This window comes from Pristiophorus japonicus, chromosome 10 (genome assembly GCF_044704955.1).
Source record: "Pristiophorus japonicus isolate sPriJap1 chromosome 10, sPriJap1.hap1, whole genome shotgun sequence".
Lineage (NCBI taxonomy): Eukaryota > Metazoa > Chordata > Chondrichthyes > Pristiophoridae > Pristiophorus > Pristiophorus japonicus.
Window position 1 is genome coordinate 105,736,618 of NC_091986.1, and position 25,330 is coordinate 105,761,947.

Genomic DNA, 25,330 nt, shown 5'->3' on the forward strand with positions numbered 1-25,330 from the left:
ATAACTGTGAGGTTATCCACTTTGGAGGCAAAAACATGAAGGCAGAATATTATCTGAATGGCGGTAGATTAGGAAAAGGGGAGGTGCAATGGGACCTGGGTGTCATGGTACATCAGTCATTGAAAGTTGGCATGCAGGTACAGCAGGCGGTGAAGGCAGAAAATGGTATGTTGGCCTTCATAGCTAGGGGATTTGAGTATAGGAGCAGGGGGGTCTTACTGCAGTTGTATAGGGCCTTGGTGAGGCCTCACCAGGAATATTGTGTTCAGTTTTGGTCTCCTAATCTGAGGAAGGACGTTCTTGCTATTGAGGGAGTGCAGCGAAGGTTCACCAGACTGATTCCCGGGATGGCAGGACTGACATATGAGGAGAGACTGGATCGACTGGGCCTGTATTCACTGGAGTTTAGAAGAATGAGAGGGGACCTCATAGAAGCCGTGGACCTCAATGGTGTCCACCAGCTTCCACCTGTTGCAGCAGTGACACATTGCCTGCCCTGCCATCTATAATGCATTTCATTAATTAAATTAAGTTTTTAGTTTTTAATCCCGGCCCCTAATTTAAGACCCTTAATTTAAAGCAAGAAAAGAGAGAGAAAAACTCACCAACCAATTACTTCCCTGCTTTCTTGTGACGTCGACTGTAGTCGCCCTGTTCTCCTTTATCGCCCTCTCTTGCCTGCTCGCACTGCTCCCTGTGGTGGCTGGCTGCTCACACTTTTAAGCTCCGCTGCTCCTCCGGTGTTCCCTCCTAGGTCGGGGAGGGGGATTGGCTTGTTGTAGTCGTTCCTCTGGGCATATAGTGCAGAAGTCACCTGCCGAATGCAGATATGTGTTGCATGTTGAGAAATGGCGCACACATCCCCAGTTGTTGTCTGGAATGATCCAGCTGTATAAAATGAAAGTGCAGCTGTAACCTAACTTCAACTAACAAAGCAGTCCTTCTGACTCTTCTAGGGTGCAGGTCTGCTTTTATTAACTCACAGAATCTCGGTTACAACTTCTTTGCAGAAACGCAGTCTTCTCACACAGTCTGCATCACTCAGGTGCATGTATGAACGCCTGTCACGATATACCTGATGTGGGTAAGGCCTCTTGCCCATCATCCTACATGCTCTGAGGTTCCTCAGGTGATGATGCCTAATCAATCTTCTCTGCAGCACCATCATGCAGAAGGCTTGCACGAGGTATGGCATTGTCAATATTGCCCCTATAATTTAATTGTAGCTTTGCAACAAGCTCAAGATGTTGGTAAGGTTCTTAATGAATACTTTGCATCTGTTTTCACAAAGGAAAGGGACAATGCGGATACTGCTATCGAGGAGGAGTGTGATATTCTGGATGAAATAAACATAGTGAGAGAGGAAGTATTAAGGGGCTTAGCAGCTTTAAAAGTAGCTAAGTTCCCAGCCCCGGATGAAATGCATCCCAGGCTGTTGAGCGAAGTAAAAGAGGAAATAGCAGAGGCCTTGATCATCATTTTCCAGTCCTCTTTGGATCTGGGCATGGTGCCGGAGGAAGGGTACCTGGATCCAGGGCAAAGTGCCAAGTTGGATCCAAAATTAGCTTAGAGGTAGGCAGCAAAGGGTAATGGTTGATGTATGTTTTTGTGACTGTCAGGGCTCAGTACTGGGTCCCTTGCTTCTTGTACATATCAACGATTTAGATGGGAATATAGGGAGTATGATTAAGAAGTTTGCAGACGACACTAAAATTGGCTTTGTGGTTGATAATGAAGAAGAACGTCATGGGCTGCAGGAGGATATCAATCTTCTGGTCAGGTGGGCAGAGCAGTGGCAAATGGAATTTAATTCGGAGAAGTGTGAGGTAATGCACTTTGGGAGGGCTAATAAGGAAAGGGTATACGCATTAAGCGGTACACCATTTAATAGTGTAAATGAACAAAGGGACCTTGGAGTGCTTGTCCACAGATCCCTGAAAGTAGCAGGCCAGGTGGATAAGGTGGTTAAGAAAGCATACGGAATGCTTGCCTTTATTGGCTGAGGCATCGAATATAAGAGCAGATAGGTTATGCTTAAATTGTATAATACTCTGGTTAGGCCACAGATGGAGTACTGCGTGCATTATAGGAAGGTCGTGATTGCACTAGAGAGGGTGCAGAGGAGATATACTAGGATGCTGCCTGGAATGGAGAATGTTAGTTATGAGGACAGATTGGATAGGCTGCTTAGTTCTCATTGGAACAGAGGAGGATGAGAGGAGACTTCATTGAGGTGCACAAAATATTGAGGGGCCTGGATATAGTGTATAGCAAGGGCCTATTTCCATTGGTGTAAGGGTCTATTATGAGGGGACATATTTTTAAGGTGGTTGGTGGAAGGTTCAGAGGGGATTTTAGGGGGGGCTTCTTCACACAGAGGGTTGTGGGGGTTTGGAACTCACTGCCTGGATGAATGGTGGATGCAGAGACCTTCACCACATTTAAAAGATGGTTGGATAGGCACTTAAAGTGCTGTAACTGCAGGGTTACGGACCTAGAGCTGGTAATTGGGATTAGAGTGGATAACCTCCTGTTGGCCGGCGCAGATATGATGGTAAGCACTGCAGGGAATCTAATACGGCCAGGGTGATCTCCTGGACTATTTTCAATCGCCTGGATGGATCAGAGAGGAATTTTCCCAGATTTTTTTCCCCCCAAATTGGCCTGGGTTTTTAATCTGGTTTTTGTCTCTCCCAGGAGATCACATGGCTCTGGCTGGGGTGTAGTGGAGAATGTTTCAATGTAAGGGGTGTCGCAGTTGTGTGGGTTGGGCTGGGTGGTCTTTACCTTTCTGCCATTGTTCATTGTTCGTAGGTTTATATGTTACCTTCAGGGCTGCTGACCGAGAGCCGTGCAGCTCTTTGTCGGCTGGCGCGGACATGATGGGCCGAAATGGCCGCCTCCTGCGCTGTATATTTCTATGTTTCTAAAACAGAAGGACAAAGCACTCACACCTTCTTTCCTCTCTCTCTCTAAGGTGCACGCCCTAATATGGACCACACCCTGGTCTGTGCATGCGCAATAGGCTTGCTTAGAATGGGAACCTAGGCATTCAGTGAAGACATTTGGGGCAACAAAGTCCAATGCAATTCTTTCATTTTTTTCAAAGTATTGTCCCACCATCGAATGTCTCCTCACCAGGCTTCAAGCCTGGTGAGGAGACATTCGGTGGTGGGGTAGTACTTTGAAAAAATCAAAAATTAAAGAATTGCATTAGACTTCCATTTTCCCCCTTTTGACTTTGAAACAATTAAGATTTATGATGCATATTCTTTGCCTTCTTGACTCCCTGCAAGACTTTGCCTAAAAACAATGACGTCTTTCTGCACTGATTTTTTTTTAATATGCGCTGCTTTTTCTTAAGTGCCCAGAAGGTTTTTTGTGAGTGGTCACATACGCCGTCCTGGGAAAAATGTAAGTTGGCCAAACTTGCTGAACTGAAAAACTGGCGCAGACATCAGGTTACGCCCTCTATGACGCAAAAAAAATCATACCAGCTGAATTACGCTGGCACAGAAACTTTGGGGGAACTTGGAGATTTTTATTTACTCCCCAAAAAATGGTGCACGCCAAAAAAATGGCGCAGATAATTGGGGAAAATTGAGCCCTTTTTTGCTTGTTAAAAAGTTTAGTTTGACTAAGTCAAGGATACCTCCAGGCTGGACACAATTTTAATAAGCATAGCTGGACAAGTAGGGGAGCGATACTGAAATACGTGAATGCTAGATGAAGAAATTAAATAGTTCTAAAACCCTAGAGGAGAAATGAGATTAACCAGAATAAAAGTCTCGGTGAAGCTAATCAGAAAAGAATTTTGATTGCATTTGAAAGTGCAGAGAAATCTTTATATGTCTAAAGTGTGGAATATTGGTTGTAATTGACTCAAAATCTATGAATGCATTAAAAATGCATTAAAATTTCAGTAAAGTTTTGATTAATACAGCATATGCATATAATCATATCAATGTACTTTGTTGAGATACGTTGTTGGATGGTGGGAAGACTAATGCAGAAATCATGGATGCAAAAGGATGAAGTGTAATTTACCTTGATGCAGCCCTTTTCGATTGAACTTGTTAATTTCAGGCCAGTATTATAAACTCAATGAACACACAACTGAGTCTGTATCTAGGCTGATTTTGAAGTAGATTGTCAGTATATCACCTATTACAATAAAATATAAAATAACCTTTACAAACAAAAATTTAAACACTTAAGTTTGAAGAGGAGCTAACACGTTTTGACTTGTCTAAATTAAATCTGTACTGGTTTTCTGTCAAATGAATCTTGCAGTTTTAGATCTGAATTGTGAATTGGTTTACATGAAAGAAAGTGGCTATTTTTGGGGAAAGTGGCTATTTTTAGGAAAAAAGGAAGGCAAGAGTTCATGATCAAATGGAAAATGTAATTCGTTCTTTAAGCTTACAAGGACAATGCTAATTTCTGGTTTTATGCACCCCAGATATTCCTGTAAATAATCAACTTATCTTCACTACACATTCTGGTTAGTGGCGATGTTAATCCACTGTAATCTATAACAAATTTCATTCTTTATTCCTTTTTCTCAACATTTTAAACATTATTGGACTGCTGTTCACCTATCATTTCTAGCTAAACGTTTAGGCAGTTGATTTATTCCCAGGCTTCTTCCAATATCATTTTGTAACTTGCTGTTAGGTAATCATAGAAATTTACGGCCCAGAAGGAGGACATTCGGCCCATTGTGTCTGTGATGTGATCAAGGGTGACTTGTAATATCTGTCCACCATAGTTCCTTTATATTGCACTAGTGTCACCACATACAGTAAAGCTTTGATTAATACAGCATGTGCATATGATTTATTTTGTTGAGATACATTGTAGGATGGGTGGCAAGACTAATGCAGAAATCATGGATGCAAAAGGATGAAGTGATGGTGTTGGTCTGAGACGGCTGATGGTGGTGGCCCTGTCTAATAAGTCCCAGCAGTTTTACATTTAGCTTGCAGTTAAGTGTGTGACACCTGTAGTTTGGGAACCCAGCAGCAGTAGCCTGGATCTTCTGCAATACAAAGCTACCTTTAGTTTTCCCTCTCCCATTAGGGAGCCACTCCACTAACATTACCTGTGCAGTTTTTAAGCAGGGGCAACAAATCCTATAGCTCCCAGCATCTGCGTAATTGTGCCCTTAGTATTTCCCAGCTGAAGGTCCTCGTGTTTGACACCAAATAATTAGAGGCAAAATTTCCAGCTTTTGTGCAGTTCACTTTTTTGATCTATTAGGAGGTAGTTGAAGATAAATTCAGGATTTGGGGGTGTTCAGAGTTGGATCGGTTTGGCTTTCCAGACAATAATCAGCTCTTATTTGTCTTTGTCAGCCTAGGGAATCCCCCTTTTCTGGACTTTTTGCGTTTCCTTGGCTTTCCGTGATTGGGTAGTTCAGAAGATACCAGTAGAGAGTGCAAACTAATACTGGTAAGCACTCATTGGCCCTGCAAGCTTCTTTGTCAGGGATCTCCTGTCGCACTTGGTGGGGGGGGGGGGGGGGAGGAACGGGACATAGCAAGTTCCAGTACTGTATCCGAACCTGGAGATATTCTGGTTGATGGTATCGTTATTGTAAAGTGATGACTGGTAGCTACCTTGATTCGTTCTCTTGGGATCCACCAATAGTTTAACATAGAAACAATTTTTTTCTGTCCAGCTGCATTCTACCAACTGTGTTGGTTCAATTTCATGTGATTTGCAACATAATTCGATATTGGCTAACTTAGTTTCGACTGGGCTAATGTGGTTATTTCAGTCTTTCATGACTCATTTGAATTTGGATCATTTGGGGTCATGTCATTTTGTGCAAGCTAAACTGCACTGAGTTAAGCTCTTGCTGGTTCCTATTTTGGACCTACAGTGAGTTCTGAATGAGGAAAACAAAAAAGAAAAAAAAACAGATGCTTGAAAACGCTGCAGATTAATTTTCAAAACCATTTTTGAAGAAGTTTCTGTACCCAAAACATTAGCTTATCTATTCTTGCCATAGAAGCCGCCTGACTTGCTGGTGTGTTGGGCATTTTCTGTCTTCAGAAGTTAATTTATACTGGTATGAATCTCCTTTTGGTATGTGAGTTTAAGTTTTTTATATATGGAAAACTGCACTATGAAAAAGTTAATTTTGGCTTGCAGTTAATGAGCTGCAGACCTTTGTTCTATATTAGTTGTATTTGGTTTAATATTCTGATAGGGATGTCCCAAGGACAAGTTTGTTTTGGGTCAGGAAATCTTTAACACCGTAGCTACCCAGATAGCCTCAGAGAGCTTGTTCTGTAGACCTCAGAGAAGCATAGACTCAGACAATTTGATTCAGATTTATAAAATAATGAAAGGTGTAGATTGTGTTTATGTGGACAAATTATTTCAACTGGATAGGTTAGGGAGAATGAGGAGTCATGGTTCCAAGTTACGGCAGATGTTAGGTTGCCCTTTTCCCAGAGAATATTAAACCTATGAAATAGGTTGCCGGTATATGCATTGAATACTGATTAGGTGTATACCTTCAAGAGAGAGTAGGTGCTGTTTTTGGCTGGGGCAGAGATCACCTTGTACCAGAGGTAGTTCCTGTAATGTAAGTCTCCTGGACTAGTTTTAATCGCAAGACTGCCTTATGGAGCAGTCCTTACAAATGCACTAAACATTGTCTGGGTTAAAGTAGCATATCAAAGCGCTTTTGGAAGATTAGTTGTGACAACTGATGTGCCTTCAAAGCAAGGACCCCCTCTTTTAAATTTGTCCTACTTTGGAATGCTTTGGTGTTTTGTGGAAGATGCTAAATGAGGAAGAAAAACAAATGACCAACCTGGTAGGGTTGCCATCAGTTGTCAAATGATCTGGACAGGCTACTATCCCACCCATCTCTCGTCGGGATGCACTTTTGTGCCCGTGTTTGCTCACAGTGAGTTTCTGACTTCAGTTGAGTAATGGTGCGGAGGTGCGAAATGGAGGGAGGCTGGGTAATTCTGCTTCTGAAGGAATTGCAAATCAGCCTTGTGAAACTCCTAATCTGTTTGAGTGTCATTGCTGAAAGCTTGCCTGCATTCGACTGGGAGAGGATCCAAAAAGGAAGACAACAAAATAACTTATGGACATGTTGCACTTAAAAGTGTAAAAAAAAAGCGCGCTCGTACTTGTGGATCACTTTTATGCAAAATTTAATTTAAGCAGGCTGATATCATTGTCTTGAATGAGAATCAGAAATTTACAGCATAGAAGGAGGCTGTTTGGCCCATCGTGTCTGCTGGCTGAAAGAGCTAACCAGAGTAATCCCAATTTCCAGCTCTTGGTCCATAGCCCTGCAGGATACGGCACTCCAGGTGCACATCAAAGCACCTTTTAAATGCGTTGAAGGTTACTGCCTCTACCACCATTTAGTTCCAGACCCCCACCACCCTCTGGGTGAAAAAGTTCTTCTCAACCCTCCTTTTAATCCTTCAAGCAATTACTTTAAATCTATGCCCCCTGGTTGTTGCCCTCTCTGCTAAGGGAAATATGTCCTTCCTATCCACTCTATCGAGGCCACTCATAATTTTGTACACCTCAATTAAATGTCCCCTCAGCATGTTCCAAAGAAAACAACCCCAGCCTATCCAATCTTTCCTTAAGCTAAAATTCTCCAGTCCTGGCGACCTCCTCGTAAATCTCCTCTGTGCCCTCGCTAGTATATTCACATCTTTCCTGTAGTGTGGTGACCAGAACTGTATGCAGTACTCTAGCTGTGGCCTAACTTGTGTTTTATACAGTTCAAGCTCCCTGCTCTTGCATTCTGTGCCTCAGCTAATGAAGGAAAATATCCTGTATTCCTTCTTAACCACTTTATCTATCTATCTATCCTGCTACCTTCAGGTATCTAGATATGCACTCCAAGGTCCCTTGCCTTGTTAGCCCTCCCTAAGTGCATTACCTCACACTTCTCCGGATTGAATTCCATTTGTCACTTTTCTGTCACCTGACCATTCCATTGATCACTTCCTGCAGTCTACAGCTTCTGTCCTCACTATCAAACACAATTTTTGTATCATCTGCAAACTTCTTAATCATGCCCCTACATTAAAGTCGAAATCATTGATATCTACCACAAAAAGCAAGGGACCTATTACTGAACCCTGCAGAACCCCACTGGAAACAGTCTTCCAGTCACAAAAACTACCGTCAACCATTACCCTTTGCTTCCTGCCACTGAGCCAATTTTGAATTTGCCACTTTTCTGACCAATCTGCCATGTGGGACCTTGTCAAAAGCCTTGCGAAAATCCAAGTAGACTACGTCAAATTCGCTACCCTCATCAACTCTCCTTTATACCGCCTCAAAAAATGTAATCAAATTAGTCAGACGTGACCTTCCATGAACAGTCCATGCTGACAGTCCTTGATTAATCTGTGACTTTCTACATTAATACTGTCCCAATAATTTGCCTACCACTGAGGTTAGGCTGTAATTACTCAGTCTATCTCTTTAAAACAGCACCACACCTGTAGCCAGAGAGGATTGGAAAATGATGGTCAGAGCCTCCGCTATTTTTTCCCGTGCTTCTCTTAACACATGGGATACATTTCATCCAGGCCTGATGATTTATCTACTTTCAAAATGCAAAACCCCATAATATTTCCTCTCACTATGTTCATGCCATCTAATATTTCACACTCTTCCTCCTTAACTACAATGTCTGCATCGTCCCTCTTGTTTCTGAAAACAGATACAAAGTGTTCATTAAGACTCATCCATGTATTCCACCTCAACACACAGGTTATTTTTTTGGTCTCTAATAGGCCCTACTCTCTCTCTAATTATCCTCTTGCTCTTTATCTATTTATAAAACATCTTTGTGTTTTCCATTATGTTATTTGCCAATATTTTTTCATGCCCTCTCTTTGCTTTCCTAATTTCCTTTTTAATTTCACCCTTGCACTTTCTATACACCTCCAGACTTTCTGCAGTATTTAGCTCTTGGTATCTGATATAAGCTTCCCTTTTTCGCCTTATCCAACCCTGTATACCCCTTGATATCAAGGGGCTCCAGATTTGGGAGACCTATCCTTTTTGTGGGAACATATTTGCTCTGAACCTTCACTATCTCCTTGAATGCCTCCCACTGCTCTGATACTGATTTACTTTCAAGTAGCTGTTTCCAGTCCACTTTTGCTAAATCACATCTCAGCTTCGTAAAATTGGCCTTTCTCCAATTGAGAACTTTTACTTAATCTATCTTTGTCCTTTTTCCATAACTATGCTAAATCTAACTGAATTATGATCACTACCACCAAAATGTTCTCCCACTGATGCCGCTTCCACCTGCCCAGCTTCATTCCCTAAACTAAGTCCAGAACCGCCCCCTCTCTTGTTGGGCTTGCTACGTACTGGCTAAAAAAGTTTTCCAGAATGCATTTTAAGAATTCTGCATCCTGTATACCTTTTACTCTAATTCTATCCCAGTTAATATTTGGCAGCTAACATAAAAGGGAATCCAAAATTCTTCTAGAGGCATATAAATGATAAATGGATAGTAAGAGGAGGGGTGGGCCAATTAGGGACCAAAATGGAGACCTACGCATGAAGGCAAAGGGCATGGCTGAGGTACTAAATGAGTACTTTGCATCTGTCTTTACCAAGAAAGATGCTGCCAAAGTCATAGTGAAAGAGGAGGTAGTTGAGGTATTGGATGGGATAAAAATTGATGAGGAGGTACTAGAAAGGCTGGCTGCACTTAAAGTAGATAAGTCACGAGGACCGGATGGGATACATCCTCGCATGCTGAGGGAAGTAAAGGTGGAAATTGTGGAGGTACTGGCCATAATCTTCCAATCCTCCTTCGATACAGGGCTGATGCCAGAGGACTGGAGAATTGTAAATGTTACACCCTTGTTCAAAAAAGGGTACAACTACAGGCCAGTCAGTTTAATCTCGGTAGTGGGGAAGCGTTTAGAAACAATAATCCGGGATAAAATTAACAGCCACTTGGACAAGTATGGATTAATTAAGAAAAGCCAACACGGAATTGTTTAAGGCAAATCGTGTTTCAGTAACTTGATTGAGTTTTTTGGTGAGGTAACAAAGAGGGTTGATGAGGGCAATATGGTTGATATGTACATGGACTTCCAAAAGACTTTTGCTAACATGCCACATAATAGGTTTGCCAACAAAGTTGATGTCCATGGAATAAATGGGATAGTAGCAGCATGGATACGAAATTGGCTAAGTGACAGGAAACAGGTTAGTGGTGACCAGTTGTTTTTCGGACTGGAGGAAGGTATACTGCTGTGTTCCCCAGGGATCGGTACTAGGACCACTGCTTTTCTTGATCTATATTAATGATTTTGGTAGAACAAACAAGGAGAGTCAATATAAACAAAAGGGAACAATTCGAAAGAAGGTGCAGGAAAAGAGAGACCTGGGGACTAACTGTATGTGCACAAATCGTTGATGGTGACACGGCAGGTTGAGAAAGCAGTTAAAAAAGCATACAGGATCCTGGGCTTCATAATCAGAGGCACAGAGTACAAAAGCAGGGAAGTTATAAAACACTGGTTCGGCCTCAACTGGAGTATTAATCCAATTCTGGGCACCGCACTTTAGGAAGGATGTGAAGGCCTCAAGAGAGAGTGAAGAAAAGATTTACAAGATGGTTCCAGTGATTAGGGACTTCAGTTACCTTGCAAAGCTGGGGTTGTTATCCTTAGAGCAGAGAAAGTTGAGAGGAGATTTGATAGAGATGTTAAAAATCATGAGTCCAGAGAGTAGTTAGCGAGAATCTGTTCCCATTGGCGGAAGGGTTGAGAACCAGAGGACACAGATTGGCAGAAGAACCAAAGGCCACATGAGGAAAAACCTTTTTTCGAAACGAGTGGCTAGGATCTGGAATTCACTGCCTGAAAGGGTGGAGGAGGCAGATTCAATTGTGGCTTTCAAAAGGGAATTGGATAAGTACCCGAAGGAAAACAAATTGCAGGGCTACGGGGAAAGGGTGGGGGAGTGGGACTAGTTGAAGTGCTCTTGCAGAGAGCCAGCACAGGCTCTTTGGGCCGAATGGCCTTCTGTGCTGTCACCATTCTATGATTCTATGGTTGTTAAAATCCCCCACTATTATTGACCTTTTGTTTTTGGTACTTCTCAGAAATTGCCTATATATTTGCTATTCTCTTTCCCTCTAACTATTTGAGGGTTTATAGTACACTCCCAGCACTGTGATTGTCCCTTTTTTGTTCTTTAGTTCAACTGATTATGGCCTCATTGATGATCTTTCTAATACATGACCCCTCCTCATATCTGTAATTATTTCTTCAACCAATGTGCGACACCCCTTCTTTTTTTAACCCCCTCTCTATCTTGTCTGAAAACCTGGTAACCAGGAATGTTGAGCTGCCATTCCTGTCCTTCTTTCAGCCATGTTTAAGTAATAGCTATGATATACTTCCATGTTTATATCTGTGCCCTCAGCTCATCTGCCTTATTCATTAGACTCCTTACATTGAAGTATATATCATTAAGAACTGCCAAACCCCTTTGTTATCTATTTTCTAGCCTTTGTTTCCTCTGCCTTCTAAACTCAGTTACAAATTTTCTGCCTTCCATTTCCAGCTTTGTTTCTCTCTCTTCTGAATCGACACTCAGATTCTCATTCCGCTGCTGAGCTGGTTTAAACCCTCCCCAGCAGCATGAGCAAACATCCTCATGAGGATATTGGTCGCGGCCCTGTTGAGGTGCAATCCGCCCGGCTTGCACAGGTCTCGCCTCCCCCCAGAACCGGTCCTAATGCCTCACAAATCTAAAGCCCTCCCTCCTGCACCATCTGCCCAGCCACACATTCACCTGCTCTATCCTCCTATTTATGTACTCACTAGCGTGTGGCACCAGGAGTAACCTGGAGATTACCTTAGAGGTCATGCTTATTAATCTATTTCCTAGCTCCCTAAGATCTGCCTGCAGGACCTCTTTCTTCCTATGTCATGGGCTATGACCGCTGGCTGTTCACACTTTTCCTTCCCCCCTCCCCCCATCCACAGAATGTTCTGCAGCCACTCGGTGACATCCTTGACCAGGGAGGCAACATACCATCCCCTGGAGTCACGTCTCTGGCCGCAGAAATGTCTGTCTGTTTTTCTAACTATTGAATTCCCTATTGCTCTCCTGATCTTCCTGCTCTCGATCTACCCCACCTGGTACAACTAAGCCACCCATGGTGCTGTGGCTCTGGCTGTACTCCCCAGAGGAACCATTGCCCTCGCCAGTACTGGTTAGAGAGCAAGAAGCACTTGGGACTCTTGCACTACCTGCCTGGTCCCACTTGTCTGTCTGGCAGTCACTCATTCCCTCTCTGCCTGCAAAGTTTTAAGCTGTGGGGTGCACCATAAACCACTACTCCCACTGAAGTTTCTATTATATTCATTCATGTGTTAACCATTTGGCCAATTTATTATGTTTGAGAGTCTGTATGTATATTTGTACTGATGGATTTGTTTAACTCTAAAGGAAATTATTTTATCTTTGCTTTATCCCCACAGGTAGTGGAAGGTTTCTTGAGGAATCATACAAGTTACAGTGACCTAAACAGTACCATTAGTCCACCTGAAGACTGGAACGTTGATTCAAGGATATACATGCTGAGCTTGCTTCCTTTTTTGATCTGCTTTGTGTTTATTCGTGATCTAAAGTACCTTGCAGTATTCTCTTTCTTGGCGAATCTCTCAATGGCTGCAAGTCTCATTATCATCTATCAGTATATTATTCGGGTAAGTTTAACTTGGGGGAAAAAAAAATGCATACAAACAAATGATTGGATAAATTCTGTCCTTAATACTTCACACACCGATGCGTTAAACATTTTAAACCTTGTACCATTACAACTGTATCAAAGTCACTGATGCAATGCTGCTAATTATAATTCTCAATTGGTTATTTAAAACTGCCTGCAACATTTGTGCCAGATTGTTGATGGAGGTGGCTGCTCCTTAAGGAGTAGGTGTAGGCCATTCAACCCCTTGAGTCTCTTTTGCAATTAAGTTATCTGTATCCCAACTCCATTTACCCACCTTGGTTCCATATCCCTTACCCATCAAAAATCTACAAATCTACAATTTGAAATTTTCAATTTACCTAACCTTAACAGTTTTGTAGGGAGAGAGTTCTAGATTTATACTACTTTGTGTGAAGAAGTGCTTTCTGTCATCACCCCCTGAATGGCCTAGCTCTAATTTTAAGGTTATGCTTCCTTGTTCTGGACTCGCCCACTAAAAGATATAGGGGCCGAAATTGTTGACGGTACTTTGGGCGGGCTTTTCGTCAAGAAGGTCCTTGAAAGAGCGTTTGGCGGCAAAAGAGTCTCTTACGCTGCTAATCTGGGCGGCAGCCGGCAGGAGCCCCCAATCTTGGTGGCAAAGGTGCTTGCCACCCAAGTGCAGCCGAGGATGGCGTCGGGCCCACGGAGGGTTGAAGACCTGAAAAGGAAAATCATCAAAAAAAAAACCCATTGGAAGACCTTCAGGGGACCCCATCCAGGTACATCGCTGTGAAGAAAAAATGTAAAAAATGTTTACAAATCTTTTTTTTCAGCTCTTCATATTCACCATCGGGGTTAGAACAGCCTCCAGCCAGTGGTCCTTCCCCGTTCTGGCACCGACTCCCGCCCGCATCAATATGGCATCTCGGCGGGCGGGAGGTCAGTTGTGCCACTCAGTCGTCAGCGGGCAGTTCCCGGTGGTTCTCCACTCCCGCGCGCTCCACACCAAATGGAAAGTGGCACTGGGCACAACTTCCAAGAGGAAATGTCGCTGGCAGTGAGCTGTAAGGCCATCAATTTCGGGCCCATAGTTTCTCTCTATCCACCCCATCAATTCCTTTAATCATAAGCACGTCAATTGGATCACCCTTTAATCTTCTATACTCAAAAGAATACAAGCCTAGTCTAAGTAACCTGTCCTTATAACTTAACCCTTTCAGCACCATTATCATTCTAATGAATCTGCGCTGCAGCCCATCCCCCCTCCCCCCATCCCCCAAGTCTAACATAATTTTCCTGAATGCGGAGCCCAAAACTGGACACGGTGAAAATGGGTTCCAAATTGTTTGTAAAAGGTATGGAGCTCATTTGCACCCTGTTTGAGAAGCAGCCAATTTTATTCTGAAGCGTTGATGAGATGTGTTCTTGCCATAATGCAAGGTAATTGAAATTGGCTTTATATAAACATTGGGGAAACTGTCCATTCCTGTTAAAGGTATCCTTGCCCTCCACCATGATTGCATGTTTTGAATTGAAAAAGGTTGTCTGAAATACAAAGGGCGAGAAATTCTGTTGTGTAGCGCCTCAGCTCACCACCCGTCCGTGCAGGTTGTAGCGCCCCACTGGGAAATTTGGTTCAGGTTTACCGGCGGCGCATATCACTACCACCTCGTCGTGTAATTTCAGTCGGATCCTGACGTCAGTACATGTGCAACGACCGCTAGTGCCCTGCTCACTAAATTAGATGTCCCCGCCTCATTTAGTGTCCGCCGCTGAACATGCCGGAGAAACCAGGCAGTCCCAACTTCTTTCGTCTATTTGAGGGGAGGAGCAACTAGATTAATTGGAGGTCAGAGTGAGTGCAACTTTTCGACAGAGCATGGTGCCTGAACCTCTTACTTGGTAGCGACAGATTTATCTGACCATGCACGTTCCGAGCAACTTGAGTTTGAGAGTTCCATGGGTGCATTACTAGCATGCCAGTGTCGCCTTGTTGGGCGGCGTCAAGATAGAAGGGCTGTTTGCCATGTCGGGCCACGACTGAGGAGACCCCGTAAACGTTGGGTCGAGGCAGCCTTCAATACTGCCCTCAGCAGGTGTCGCTATTCATTGTGGTGTGCTGCATGCTGCACAACTTGGCCATGATGAGGGCTGAGGCATTGTCAGTGGGGATTGCAGCCCCACCTCAGGAGGAAGAGGAGTGTGCCGAGGCCCCGAATGGCCAGCCACACGAGGAGGAAGAGGAGCAACAGCAGGCATGGAAGAGGCACCGTGGCACTGCTGCCCGTGCAAGGGCCACACATTAGCGGCTCATAATGCATCGCTTCTCTTGAACTGAAGAAGCTGACTGATACGGAAAATAGGTGCAGGAATAGGCTATTCGGCCCTACGAGCCTGCACCACCATTCAATATGATCATGGCTGATCAGTACCCCATTCCTGTTTTCTCTCCATACCCCTTGATGCCTTTAGCCATAAGGGCCACATTCCCTTTTGAATATATCTAACGAACTGGCCTCAACAACTTTCTATGATAGAGAATTCCACATGCTCACAACTCTGAGTGAAGAAGTTTCTCCTCATCTCGGTCCTAAATGGCTTACCCCTTATCCTTAGACTGTGACCCCTGGTTCTGGACTTCCCCCCAACATCGGGAACATTCTTCCTGCATCTAACCTGCCCAATCCCGTCAGAATTTTATATGTTTCTATGAGATTCCCTCTCATTCTTCTAAATTCCATTGAATATAAGCCGAGTCAATCCAGTCTTTCTTCATATGTCAGTCCCGTCATCCTGAGAATCAGTCTGGTGAACCTTCGCTGCACTCCCTCAATAGCAAGAATGTACTTCCTCAGATTAGGAGACCAAGACTGTACACAATATTCAAGGTGTGGCTTCACCAAGGCCCTGTACATCTGCAGCAAGACCTCCTTGCTCCAATACTCAAATCTTCTCGCTATGAAGGCCAACATGCCATTTGCCGCCTTCACCGCCTGCTGTACCTGTATGCCAACTTTCAATGACTGATGTACCATGACACCCAGGTCTCGTTGCACCTCCCCTTTTTACTAATCTGTCACCATTCATATAATCTGCCTTCCTGTTTTTACCACCAATATGGATAACCTCACATTTATCTACATTGTACCGCATCTGCCATGTATTTGCCCGCGCACCTAATCTGTCGAAGTCACCCTTCAGCCTCTTAGCATCCTCCTCACAGCTCTCACTGCCACCCAGCTAAGTGTCATCTGCAAACTTGGAGATATTACATTCAATTCCTTTGTCTAAATCATTAATGTATATTGTACATAGCTGGGGTCCCAGCACTGAACCTTGTGGTACCCCACTAGTCACTGCCTGCCATTCTGAAAAGGACCCGTTTATTCCTAATCTCTGCTTCCTGTCTGTTCTCTATCCACGTCAAAACATTACCCCCAATACCATGTGCTTTAATTTTGCACACTAATCTCTTGTGTGGGACCTTGTCAAAAGCCTTTTGAAAGTCTAAATACACCACATCCACTGGCTCCCCCTTGTCCACTCTATTAGTTACACCCTCAAAATATTCTAGAAGATTTGTCAAGTATGACTGATGTAGCGCTCTCTTTCCCCTTTGGGATGCAGAAACCTAATTTTGTGGTAGACGGTGCAAACATTTAAGGGGCGCTAGTGTTACCGCCCTGACAAGATTAACGCCTCAAAATAGGCGATACCGAATTTCTAGCCCATATTTTAAACAGTCACCGATGTGATTGTTGAACTGGCAAAATCAGGCAACAGGTAAAATATAGAACATTAAAAAGATTGAGAAATGGCTATAGCTAGAAATTAGTTTGGAGTCTCTCTGATCTTCTATGTCCACCCTGTCCCCTCGCTGTCTGCTTCCCCCAGCTCCTCTCCCTCTCTGTTCTGTCCCCCACCCCCGCCACTCTTTCGCTTTGTTCCCTCTGTCACTGTCTTTTAAAATGGATTCATGGGATATAGGCGTTGCTGGCAATGCCAGGATTTATTGCCCTTGAGAAGGTGGTGGCGAGCTGCGCCTTGAACCGCTGCAGTCCGTGTGGTGAAGGTACTGCCACAGTGCTGATGGGGTGGGAGCTCCAGGATTTTGACCCAGCGATGATGAAGGAATGGTGAAATATTTCCAGATCAGGCTGTGGCAAGTTGCTGCAGCCACGGTGCGCCAGTGGTGGAGGGAGTGAATGTTAAAGTTGGTGGATGGGGTACCAATCAAATGGGCTGCTTTGTCCTGAATGGTGTCGAGCTTCTTGAATATTTTTGGAGATGCATTCATCCAGGCAAGTGGAGTGTATTCCATCACACTCCTGACTTGTGCCTTGTTGATGGTGGAAAAGCTTTGAGGAGTTAGGAGAGGAGTCGAACATAAGAACATAAGAAATAGGAGCAGGAGTAGACTTACCTGGCCCTCAAGCCTGCTCCCCCATTCAATATCATGGCTGATCTGATCTTGGCCTCCACTTCTCCACCCACGCCCCATAACCTTTGATTCCTTTATCAGTCAAAAACCTGTCTATCTCCACCTTAAATATATTCATAGACCCAGCCTCCACAGCTCCCTGGGGTAGTGAATTCCAAAGATTCACGACTCTCTGAGAGAAGAAATTCTTCCTTATTTCTGTCTTACATGGGCGACACCTTATTTTGAAACGATGCCCCCTAGTTCTAGATTCCTTCATGAGGGGAAACATCCGCAGCCGAGCGAATTCCAAACTGGCACCTGTGGTAAATAAACAGTCTTTTGTGCGTGTTAATGCACGTAAGTCTCTGACATCTCGACCAACTCCTGCGTCATATAGGCCGACGTCGAGTCCAGTTTTGTGAATGACTTCCCTCCGGCTAGCGTTGCAAACAAGTCATCAGCCTTCAGTAACGTGATCTTGTTTCGAAAACCTGTTGATCGTAGCCTTGTAGTCTCCACAGATTCTGACTGTGCCATCATTTTTCAGCACAGGAGCAATGGGGCTGGCCCATTCATTAAATTCGACCGGTGATATGATCCCTTCACGCTGGAGTCTGTCTAGTTCAATTTCGACCTTCTCCCTCATCATATACAGCACTGCCCGAGCTTTATGATGGATGGGTCTTGTATCTGAGTCCATGTGGATCTGCACCTTGGCTCCAGTGAAGTTGCCGATACCCTGTTTGAACAACGAGGGGAACTTGCTCAATACTTGGACACATGTATCTTCCTCCGACGACAATGCCTTTATGTCGTTCCAGTCGCATCTGATTTTCTCCAACCAGCTCCTGCCGAGCAGCGTCGGGCCATTGCCTGGAACAATCCACAGCAGTAACTCGTGAACCACACCGTTATGCGACACATTAATTTGTATACTGCCAATCACCTTTATCAGTTCTTTGGTGTATGTGCGGAGCTTGGCGTTAACAGGGCTCAGCCTGGGCCTCGTAGTCTTGGTATCCCACAGCTTATTAAATGCCTCTCGTTCATGATCGATTGACTCGCCCGTGTCCAGTTCCATCGATACCAGTATCCTGTTAAACTTCATGTTAATCAAAATTGGTTTACTCTTGGTTATGAAATAGTACAGTCCATACATTTCCTCCTCTGGCCCCTCGGATTGCGTATCTGGATCCGCGCTAGTCTGACTCTCATCCTCCACATGGTGTGTCACAGCTCGCTTGCTCATCTGTGGACACTCGAGCTGGAGATGCCCCCTTCTCAAACAGCCTTTGCAACTATATTGCTTTAATCGGCACTGCTGGTGCTGATGATTTCCCCCACAATGCCAACACAGAGAAGTCAGATACATTCCCACTGGCGGACTTTGGGCAGCCACAGGTTTCGCGGATGCAGCTGGATAAGCCCTGCCATGTGCCGCTGTGCTGAATGCCGAATCATTCATGAACACAGCTGGATAGGCCCTGCCATTTGCCGCTCTGCTAAACGCCGAATCAATCGCATTTACAGTACTTGCCGAGGTTCGGTTCTTCACCGATATTTGCTTTAAACTCCTGTCCGTCGTCATACATGATTGAGCGATCTGGATGTCTCTTTTTAAATCCAACTCCTCCACCGCCCGAAGTTTGTGCAGGATCACCTCCTGGTTGATACCGATAACAAAGAAGTCCCGCAGCATGTCTGCCAACACTATCCCGAACTTGTACGGTCCTGCTAGACGTTTCAGGTCGGCAACGAATTTCGCCACGCTCTGGTCCTCCGATTGAACGTGTGTATAAAACTTGTATCTCGAGATGATAATGCCGTCGTCTGGCTTGAGGTGCTCCTGTACCAATGTACACAACTCCTTGTACATTTTCTCTGTTGGATCACTAGGCATGAGTAGATTCGTTATCAGACGGTAGATCTTTGAACCGCACACAGTGAGGAACGCGGCCCGGCGCCGATCTGCATCGTCGACCCTCTTAATTTTGTTGGCCACAAAGTACTGGTTCAAATGGCTCACAAAGTCTGCCCAATCTTCTCCCTCTACGAATCGCTCTAAAAATCCAATCGTGCTCATTTTGCAAGCACAGGTTCTTGTATTCTTGTCGCCAAATGTTATGTATGCAATAAAGGTTCAAACTGAGTACTGTTTAACTTGCCGGTGCTTTATTTAGTCCCAAAGTGGCTGACTCACAAAATGGCTGGCCTTTTATACCCGAACAGCACCATGTGCGTGCTGCTCAGTGGCCTCCAACAATGGCACCATCTGGTGGCTACAAACAGCATGTGCATTCATGATAGTAGGGTAGAAGATGGGAAGCGGACTAAGAGAACTTTGGAACGTAAGAACATAAGAATTAGGAGCAGGAGTCAGCCATACAAGCCTGCTCCGCCTTTCAATAAAATCATGGCTGATCTTCGACATCAACTCTACTTTTCCACCCGATCCCCATATCCTTTGATTCCCCTAGAGTCCAAAAATCTATCTTTACCTTGAATATGCTCAATGATTCAGCATCCACAGCCCTTTGCACTAATTAATTCCAAGGATTTGCCGCCATCTGAATGAAGAAATTCTTCCTCGTCTCAGTCTTAAATCGTCGACACCTTATCCTGAGACTATGCTGTTTAGTTTTTGACTCTACAGTCAGGGAAACAACTTCTCAGCATCTATCCTATCGATTCCCCTCAGAATCTTGTATGAATTGTCAAGTCTAGCAGTAACAAAGGCATGGCTGAGAGTTTTAGCAGCAAATGAGTTGAGGCGGGATCAGAGCTGGGCAATGTTACAGACCTGGAAATAGGCAGTCTTGCTGATGGAGCGGATATCTGGCCAGAACTTCATATCGGAATCAAACACAATACCAAGGTTGCGAATGGTCTATCTCGGCTTCAGTCAGTTGTCAGGGACGGAAACTGTGGCCAGGGAACAGAGTTTGTGGTGGGGAGCAAAGACGATGGCTTCAGTTTTCCTAATATTTAGTTGGAGGAAATTTCTGTTCATCCAATATTGGATGATAGACAAGCAGTCTGAGAAATCAGAGACAGTGGAGGGGTCCAGAGAGGTGGTGGTGTGATAGAACTGAGTGTCACGGCATACATGTGGAACCTCGTGTTTTCGAATGATATCACTGAGGGGTAGCGTGTAGATGATAAATAGAAGGAGACCAAGGATAGATCCTTGGGGAACTCGAGGGGTAATGGTGTGGGAGTGGGAAGAGAAGCAATTGCAGGGGATTCTCTGGCTAGGATTTGATAGATACGAATGGAACCAGGCAAGTGCAGTCCACCCAGCTGGACGACGGAGGAGAGGTGGTGGAGGAAGACTGTGTGGTCGAAGGCTGCATATGGGTTAAGAAGGATGAGGAGGGATAGTTTATCATGGTCACAGTTACAAAGAATGTAATGTGATTTTAATAAGGGCTGTTTCAGTACTGTGATTGGGCTGGAAACCTGATCGGAGCAATTCAAATTCAGCTCGTGAAATTTCAATTCTGTGTAGCTCCTTCATTGAAGTTTTCAACTTGACACAGCAGTGGGGACACTTTATTGGCCTCTGTGTTTTAGAGTTAGGGCAGGATCATCTAGGGGTTCGATTCCTTATCAATATTTAGTGACCCCTGTTAGAAAATTAATGCGTGTAAGTGTCGGGCAACATCAAGGTTAACCGATGCTCCATCCTGTAGTTGAGCTACTTGTTGATGCATGCTGTCAAGATTCACGCATAAATGCATCCTTAGTAAATCGAGGGCACCAGTAGGTATGAAAAAACCAACAAGAAATCTATCGGTAGTGTGTTGCAACTATTCTTTCACGGAAAAACAATAAAAAAAAACTATAATACAAAATGTTGTTTTCTGCCCCTCCTGCATGCAGATTCCAAGTAATTTTGATCGGATTTGCGCAGCCTGTTGAGTGTTAGTAAATGTCCCACTTGTTTTCATTTTCATTCCATTTTCTTGCTAATTGATTCGTTGCTTTGTTTTATTTATAAAATGCACGACATAACCACTAGGCTGCTACACTCATTGAGATGCTGGAATTGTTTCTCTGATAATGCCTTCTATTCACAACTTGCGTAGTGGCTTTTTTTCTGCTGCACCAAACATGTAACCTCAATACTGTGGCCTAGATTTCCTAGCTCTCCCATGCGAATTTTCTTTTGGGACTTTTGGGGTGGGACTTGCTTGGAGGCACACACTGCTGTGCTCACCCCCTCTATTTTTTGTTCTTTCGAACCAGCATCAGTCAGTACACATGCCCATATATTTCCTTTCATTTGCATTGTTTGAACAAACAACATATTGCCTGTTGGTCAGGCAGCATCTGTGGAGAGAAACACAGTTAGCGTTTTGGGTCGATGACCCTTCGTTAGAACTGGCGAATGTTCGAAAGAACAGATTCTTAAGGATGCACCTTTTGAGCAACCCCCACTTGTGCTTGCCAGGGTGACATTATTTGCTATCCATGCTTTAGAGCTGATTGTTCAGTTAGTGCTATTTAGAACTGAACTGGTGCAGTTCTGTTACTGTGTTACAGTTTCATAAATATACTTTGAATGTAGGACAGGGGATTCGAGAGTGCCATTTATCAGAAAAAAAATCAATCAATTACAACACTGTTTCATTTTCTTATATGATAGTAAATAATAATCACTTTATAATGGTTGGATCTCTTCTTCACCCTCAAAATAGGAATAGCTCTGTGTAGAGCTTGTGCTGTTGTTACGCTAGAATGGTCACCCTAAATTTATGGCTTTTGGAGGCATTCAGTGCAAAAATTTTGGAGCATTTTTGAATTTCATCCAATTTTTCTTCTCTCTCCAGCATAATTATATGATCTGATGCTGCAATTTGTTGTGGCTCAGTTGGTAGCACTCTTGCCTCTGAGTCGCAAGGTTGTGGGTTCAAGTCCCACTCCAAAGATCTAAGCACAAATATCTAGGCTGACACTCCAGTGCAGTATTGAGGGAATGCTGCAATGTCGGAAATGCCGACTTTCTAGTGAGACATTCAACTAAGACCCTGTCCGCTTTTTTAAGGTGAAGGTAAAAGATCCCGTGGCACTATTTTGAAGAAGAGCAGGGGAGTTATCCCCGGTGTCCTAACCAATATTTAGCCCTCAATCAACATCACAAAAACAGATTATCTGGTGGTCTTCACACTGCTGTTTGTGGGAGCTTGTTGTGTGCAAATCGGTTGCCATGTTTCTTATATTACAACAGTGACTATACTTCAAAAATTACTTCATTGGCTGTATAGCCTTTTGGGCCATCCTGAGGTCATGAAAGTCGCTCTATAAATGCAAATCTTTTTTTACACTGTGCCAGCTCCAGTATTTTTTTTTCAAAAAATATATTTTATTCATATAAAATTTTCACAATCCAGTGGAAAAAAGCTCAGTGCCTTGCGATCAGCAATTTCATACAATTCGTTTGGATGCTGACAGCAGTTCGATACAATGCACTAGCGTGCATTTCATTTCAAGGTACAGTTTAGTACAATCCGTAAATCACGTTACATGTAGTACTGTGCAAATGGGGGTATTACATGGAGCAGATGAGAACAGGTTTACATTAGATTCCAGGATACATTTCGATACCGATCACAAATCACGTTACACGTAGCACTATGCAGATGAAAACAGTACACTGACCGAATGGGGATACATTTACATTTCTTTACAAGTTACTAAACAGTGCAGAGACTTTCATTATACATGGCACAACACAGGTGTTTTTCAGTACATGGTGCTCTATGTATACAAGCAGATTAACAAGTACAGCCGGAGGGGGGTCTGATTCCATCCCCTAGGTTTACCGTGGCGGAAGGGCCTTAAACTGTGGCTCTTCCCCACTGTGCCTTTGCGGTGACTGCACCAATCTTTAGTGCGTCCCTCAACACGTACTCCTGGACCTTGGATTGCTCCAGTCTGCAACACTCGGCCGTGGATATCTCCTTGCTCTGGAAGACCAGCAAGTTTCGGGAAGACCAAAGTGCGTCTTTCACCGAGTTGATGGCTCTCCAGCAGCAGATGATGTCTGTCTCGGTGTGTGTCCCTGGGAACAGTCCGCAGAGCACAGAGTCCTGTGTTAAGGAGCTGCTTGGGATGAACCTCGACAGCAACCACTGCATCTCCTTCCAGACCTGCCTTGCAAAGGGGCAGTCCCAAAGGAGATGGATGACAGTCTCGTCCGCACCACAGCCAACTCGGACAGAGTGCCGTGTCTCTGAAACCCCGGCTGTGCATGAAGGATCTGACGGGTAGGGCCCTTCTCACCACCAACCAAGCTATGTCTTGGTGCTTGTGTGAAAGCTCTGGCGATGAGACATTGTGCCAAATGAGTTTGACAGTCTGCTCGGGGAACCGTCCGACAGGATCCATCATCTCCTTTTGCAGGGCGTCCAGGACCTTGCGTGCCGATCACTGCTTTATGGCCTTGTGGTCAAAGGTGTTTTTCTTGAAAAGCTTTTCCACGAAGGACAGGTGGTGAGGCATGGTCCAACTAGTTGGAGCATTCCGCGGCAGCCTGGTCAGACCCGTCCTTCGCAACACCGGGGACAGATAGAATCTCAGCACGTACGAAGGGTCTATGCACAACTTGATGCAACCGCACACAGGTGGCCATCAGGATGAGGGCCACGTTCGGAACGTCCTTTCCCCCCTTGTCCAGAGATTTGTACACCGTGTCTCTGCGGACACGGTCCATTTTCGATCTCCAGACGAAATGGAAGACGACTTGGGTGACTGCCACGGCACAGGAGTGGGGTATGGGCCAGACCTCCGCCACGTACAGCAACACCGCGAGCACCTCACTCCTGATGACCAGGTTCTTTCCTGCAATGGAGAGTGAGCGCAGCTTCCACCATCCCAGTTTATGTTTCGCTTTAGCGATACGCTCCTTCCAGTTTTTGATGCACGCCCCGTCTACTCCGAACCATATTCCCAAAACCTTCAGGTAATCTGACTTCACGGTGAAGGGAATAAAGGATCGGTCGGACCAGCTTCCAAAGAACATGGCCTCGCTTTTGCTGCGATTTACCTTCGCTCCCGAGGCCAGTTCACACTGGCCACAGATTGTGAGCAATCCGCGGACCGACTGCGGATCCGAGCAAAAGACAGTGACATCGTCCATGTACAGGGAGGTCTTGACCTGAGCGCCTCCACTGCCTGGGATTGTCACCTCCCTAATGCCTGCATCCTTCCTGATGGACTCGGCAAAGGGCTCGACACAGCACACAAACAAGACCGAAAGGGGACAGCCTTGCCTGACTCCAGACCTGATCGGAAAGCTTTCAGTTTCCCACCCATTGATTAGAACTGTGCTACTGATGTCTGTGTAGAGCAGTTGGATCTAATTGCGGATACCCTCCCCAAACCCCATCTTGGAGAGCACGTCCATCAGGTACGTGTGCGATATCCTGACAACTGCCTTCTCCTGGTCCAAGCTGATTAAACAGGTGTCCACCCTCCTGTCCCGCACTTAGCCTCGCGCTACTCAGGGATACGATTGCCTATCCGAGATCTTCCTGCCGGGGACAGCGGAGGTCTGGTCCGGGTGGATCACCAGCTCCAGAGCAGACTTGACCCTGTTTGCGATGACCTTCGACAGGATCTTGTAGTCCACATTGAGCAGCGAAATGAGCCGCCAATTTTTGATTTCCTCCCTCTCTCCCTTCTGCTTGTAGATGAGGATGATGATGCCTTTCCTCATTGATTCTGACATGCTGCCGGCCAGAAGCACACCCCTGTACACTTCCAGCAAGTCTGGGCCCATCCAGTCCCACAGAGCCGAATACAACTCGATCGGTAAACTGTCGCTTCCGGGAGTTTTACTCATCGCGAGGGACCGGACGGCTTTTGTCGGCTCATCCACAGTTAGCGGGTGGTCCAGACTCTCCCACTCGCTGTCGTCTAAGACCTCTGAGATAGACGACAGGAAGGACTGGGAGGCCGCGCGGTCTGTGGACTTGACGTCGTACAACCCGGCATAGAAGGATTTGCTGATCTTCAGCATGTCGGGCTGTGAAGACGTCATAGAACCATCTTCTTCCTTTAGGCGAGTGTTCACAGAGCTCCCCCGTGTACCTTTTTGGAAGAAGAAATGCGAACACGTCTCATCCTGCTCGACGGAGCGGACTCTGGAGCGGAAGATGATTTTG

At 44.9% G+C, this 25,330-nt stretch overlaps 1 protein-coding gene across 4 annotated transcripts in view; it reads left to right on the top strand.

The window, feature by feature from the left end:
* Positions 1–25,330, top strand: part of slc36a4 (solute carrier family 36 member 4) — a 457,837-nt gene that overhangs the window by 80,036 nt on the left and 352,471 nt on the right. For all 4 annotated transcript variants that reach the window (XM_070891988.1, XM_070891989.1, XM_070891990.1 and 1 more), the window contains exon 8: positions 12,525–12,752. In XM_070891988.1, the coding sequence (XP_070748089.1) occupies positions 12,525–12,752 (228 nt within the window). The remainder of the gene's footprint in view (positions 1–12,524; positions 12,753–25,330) is intronic.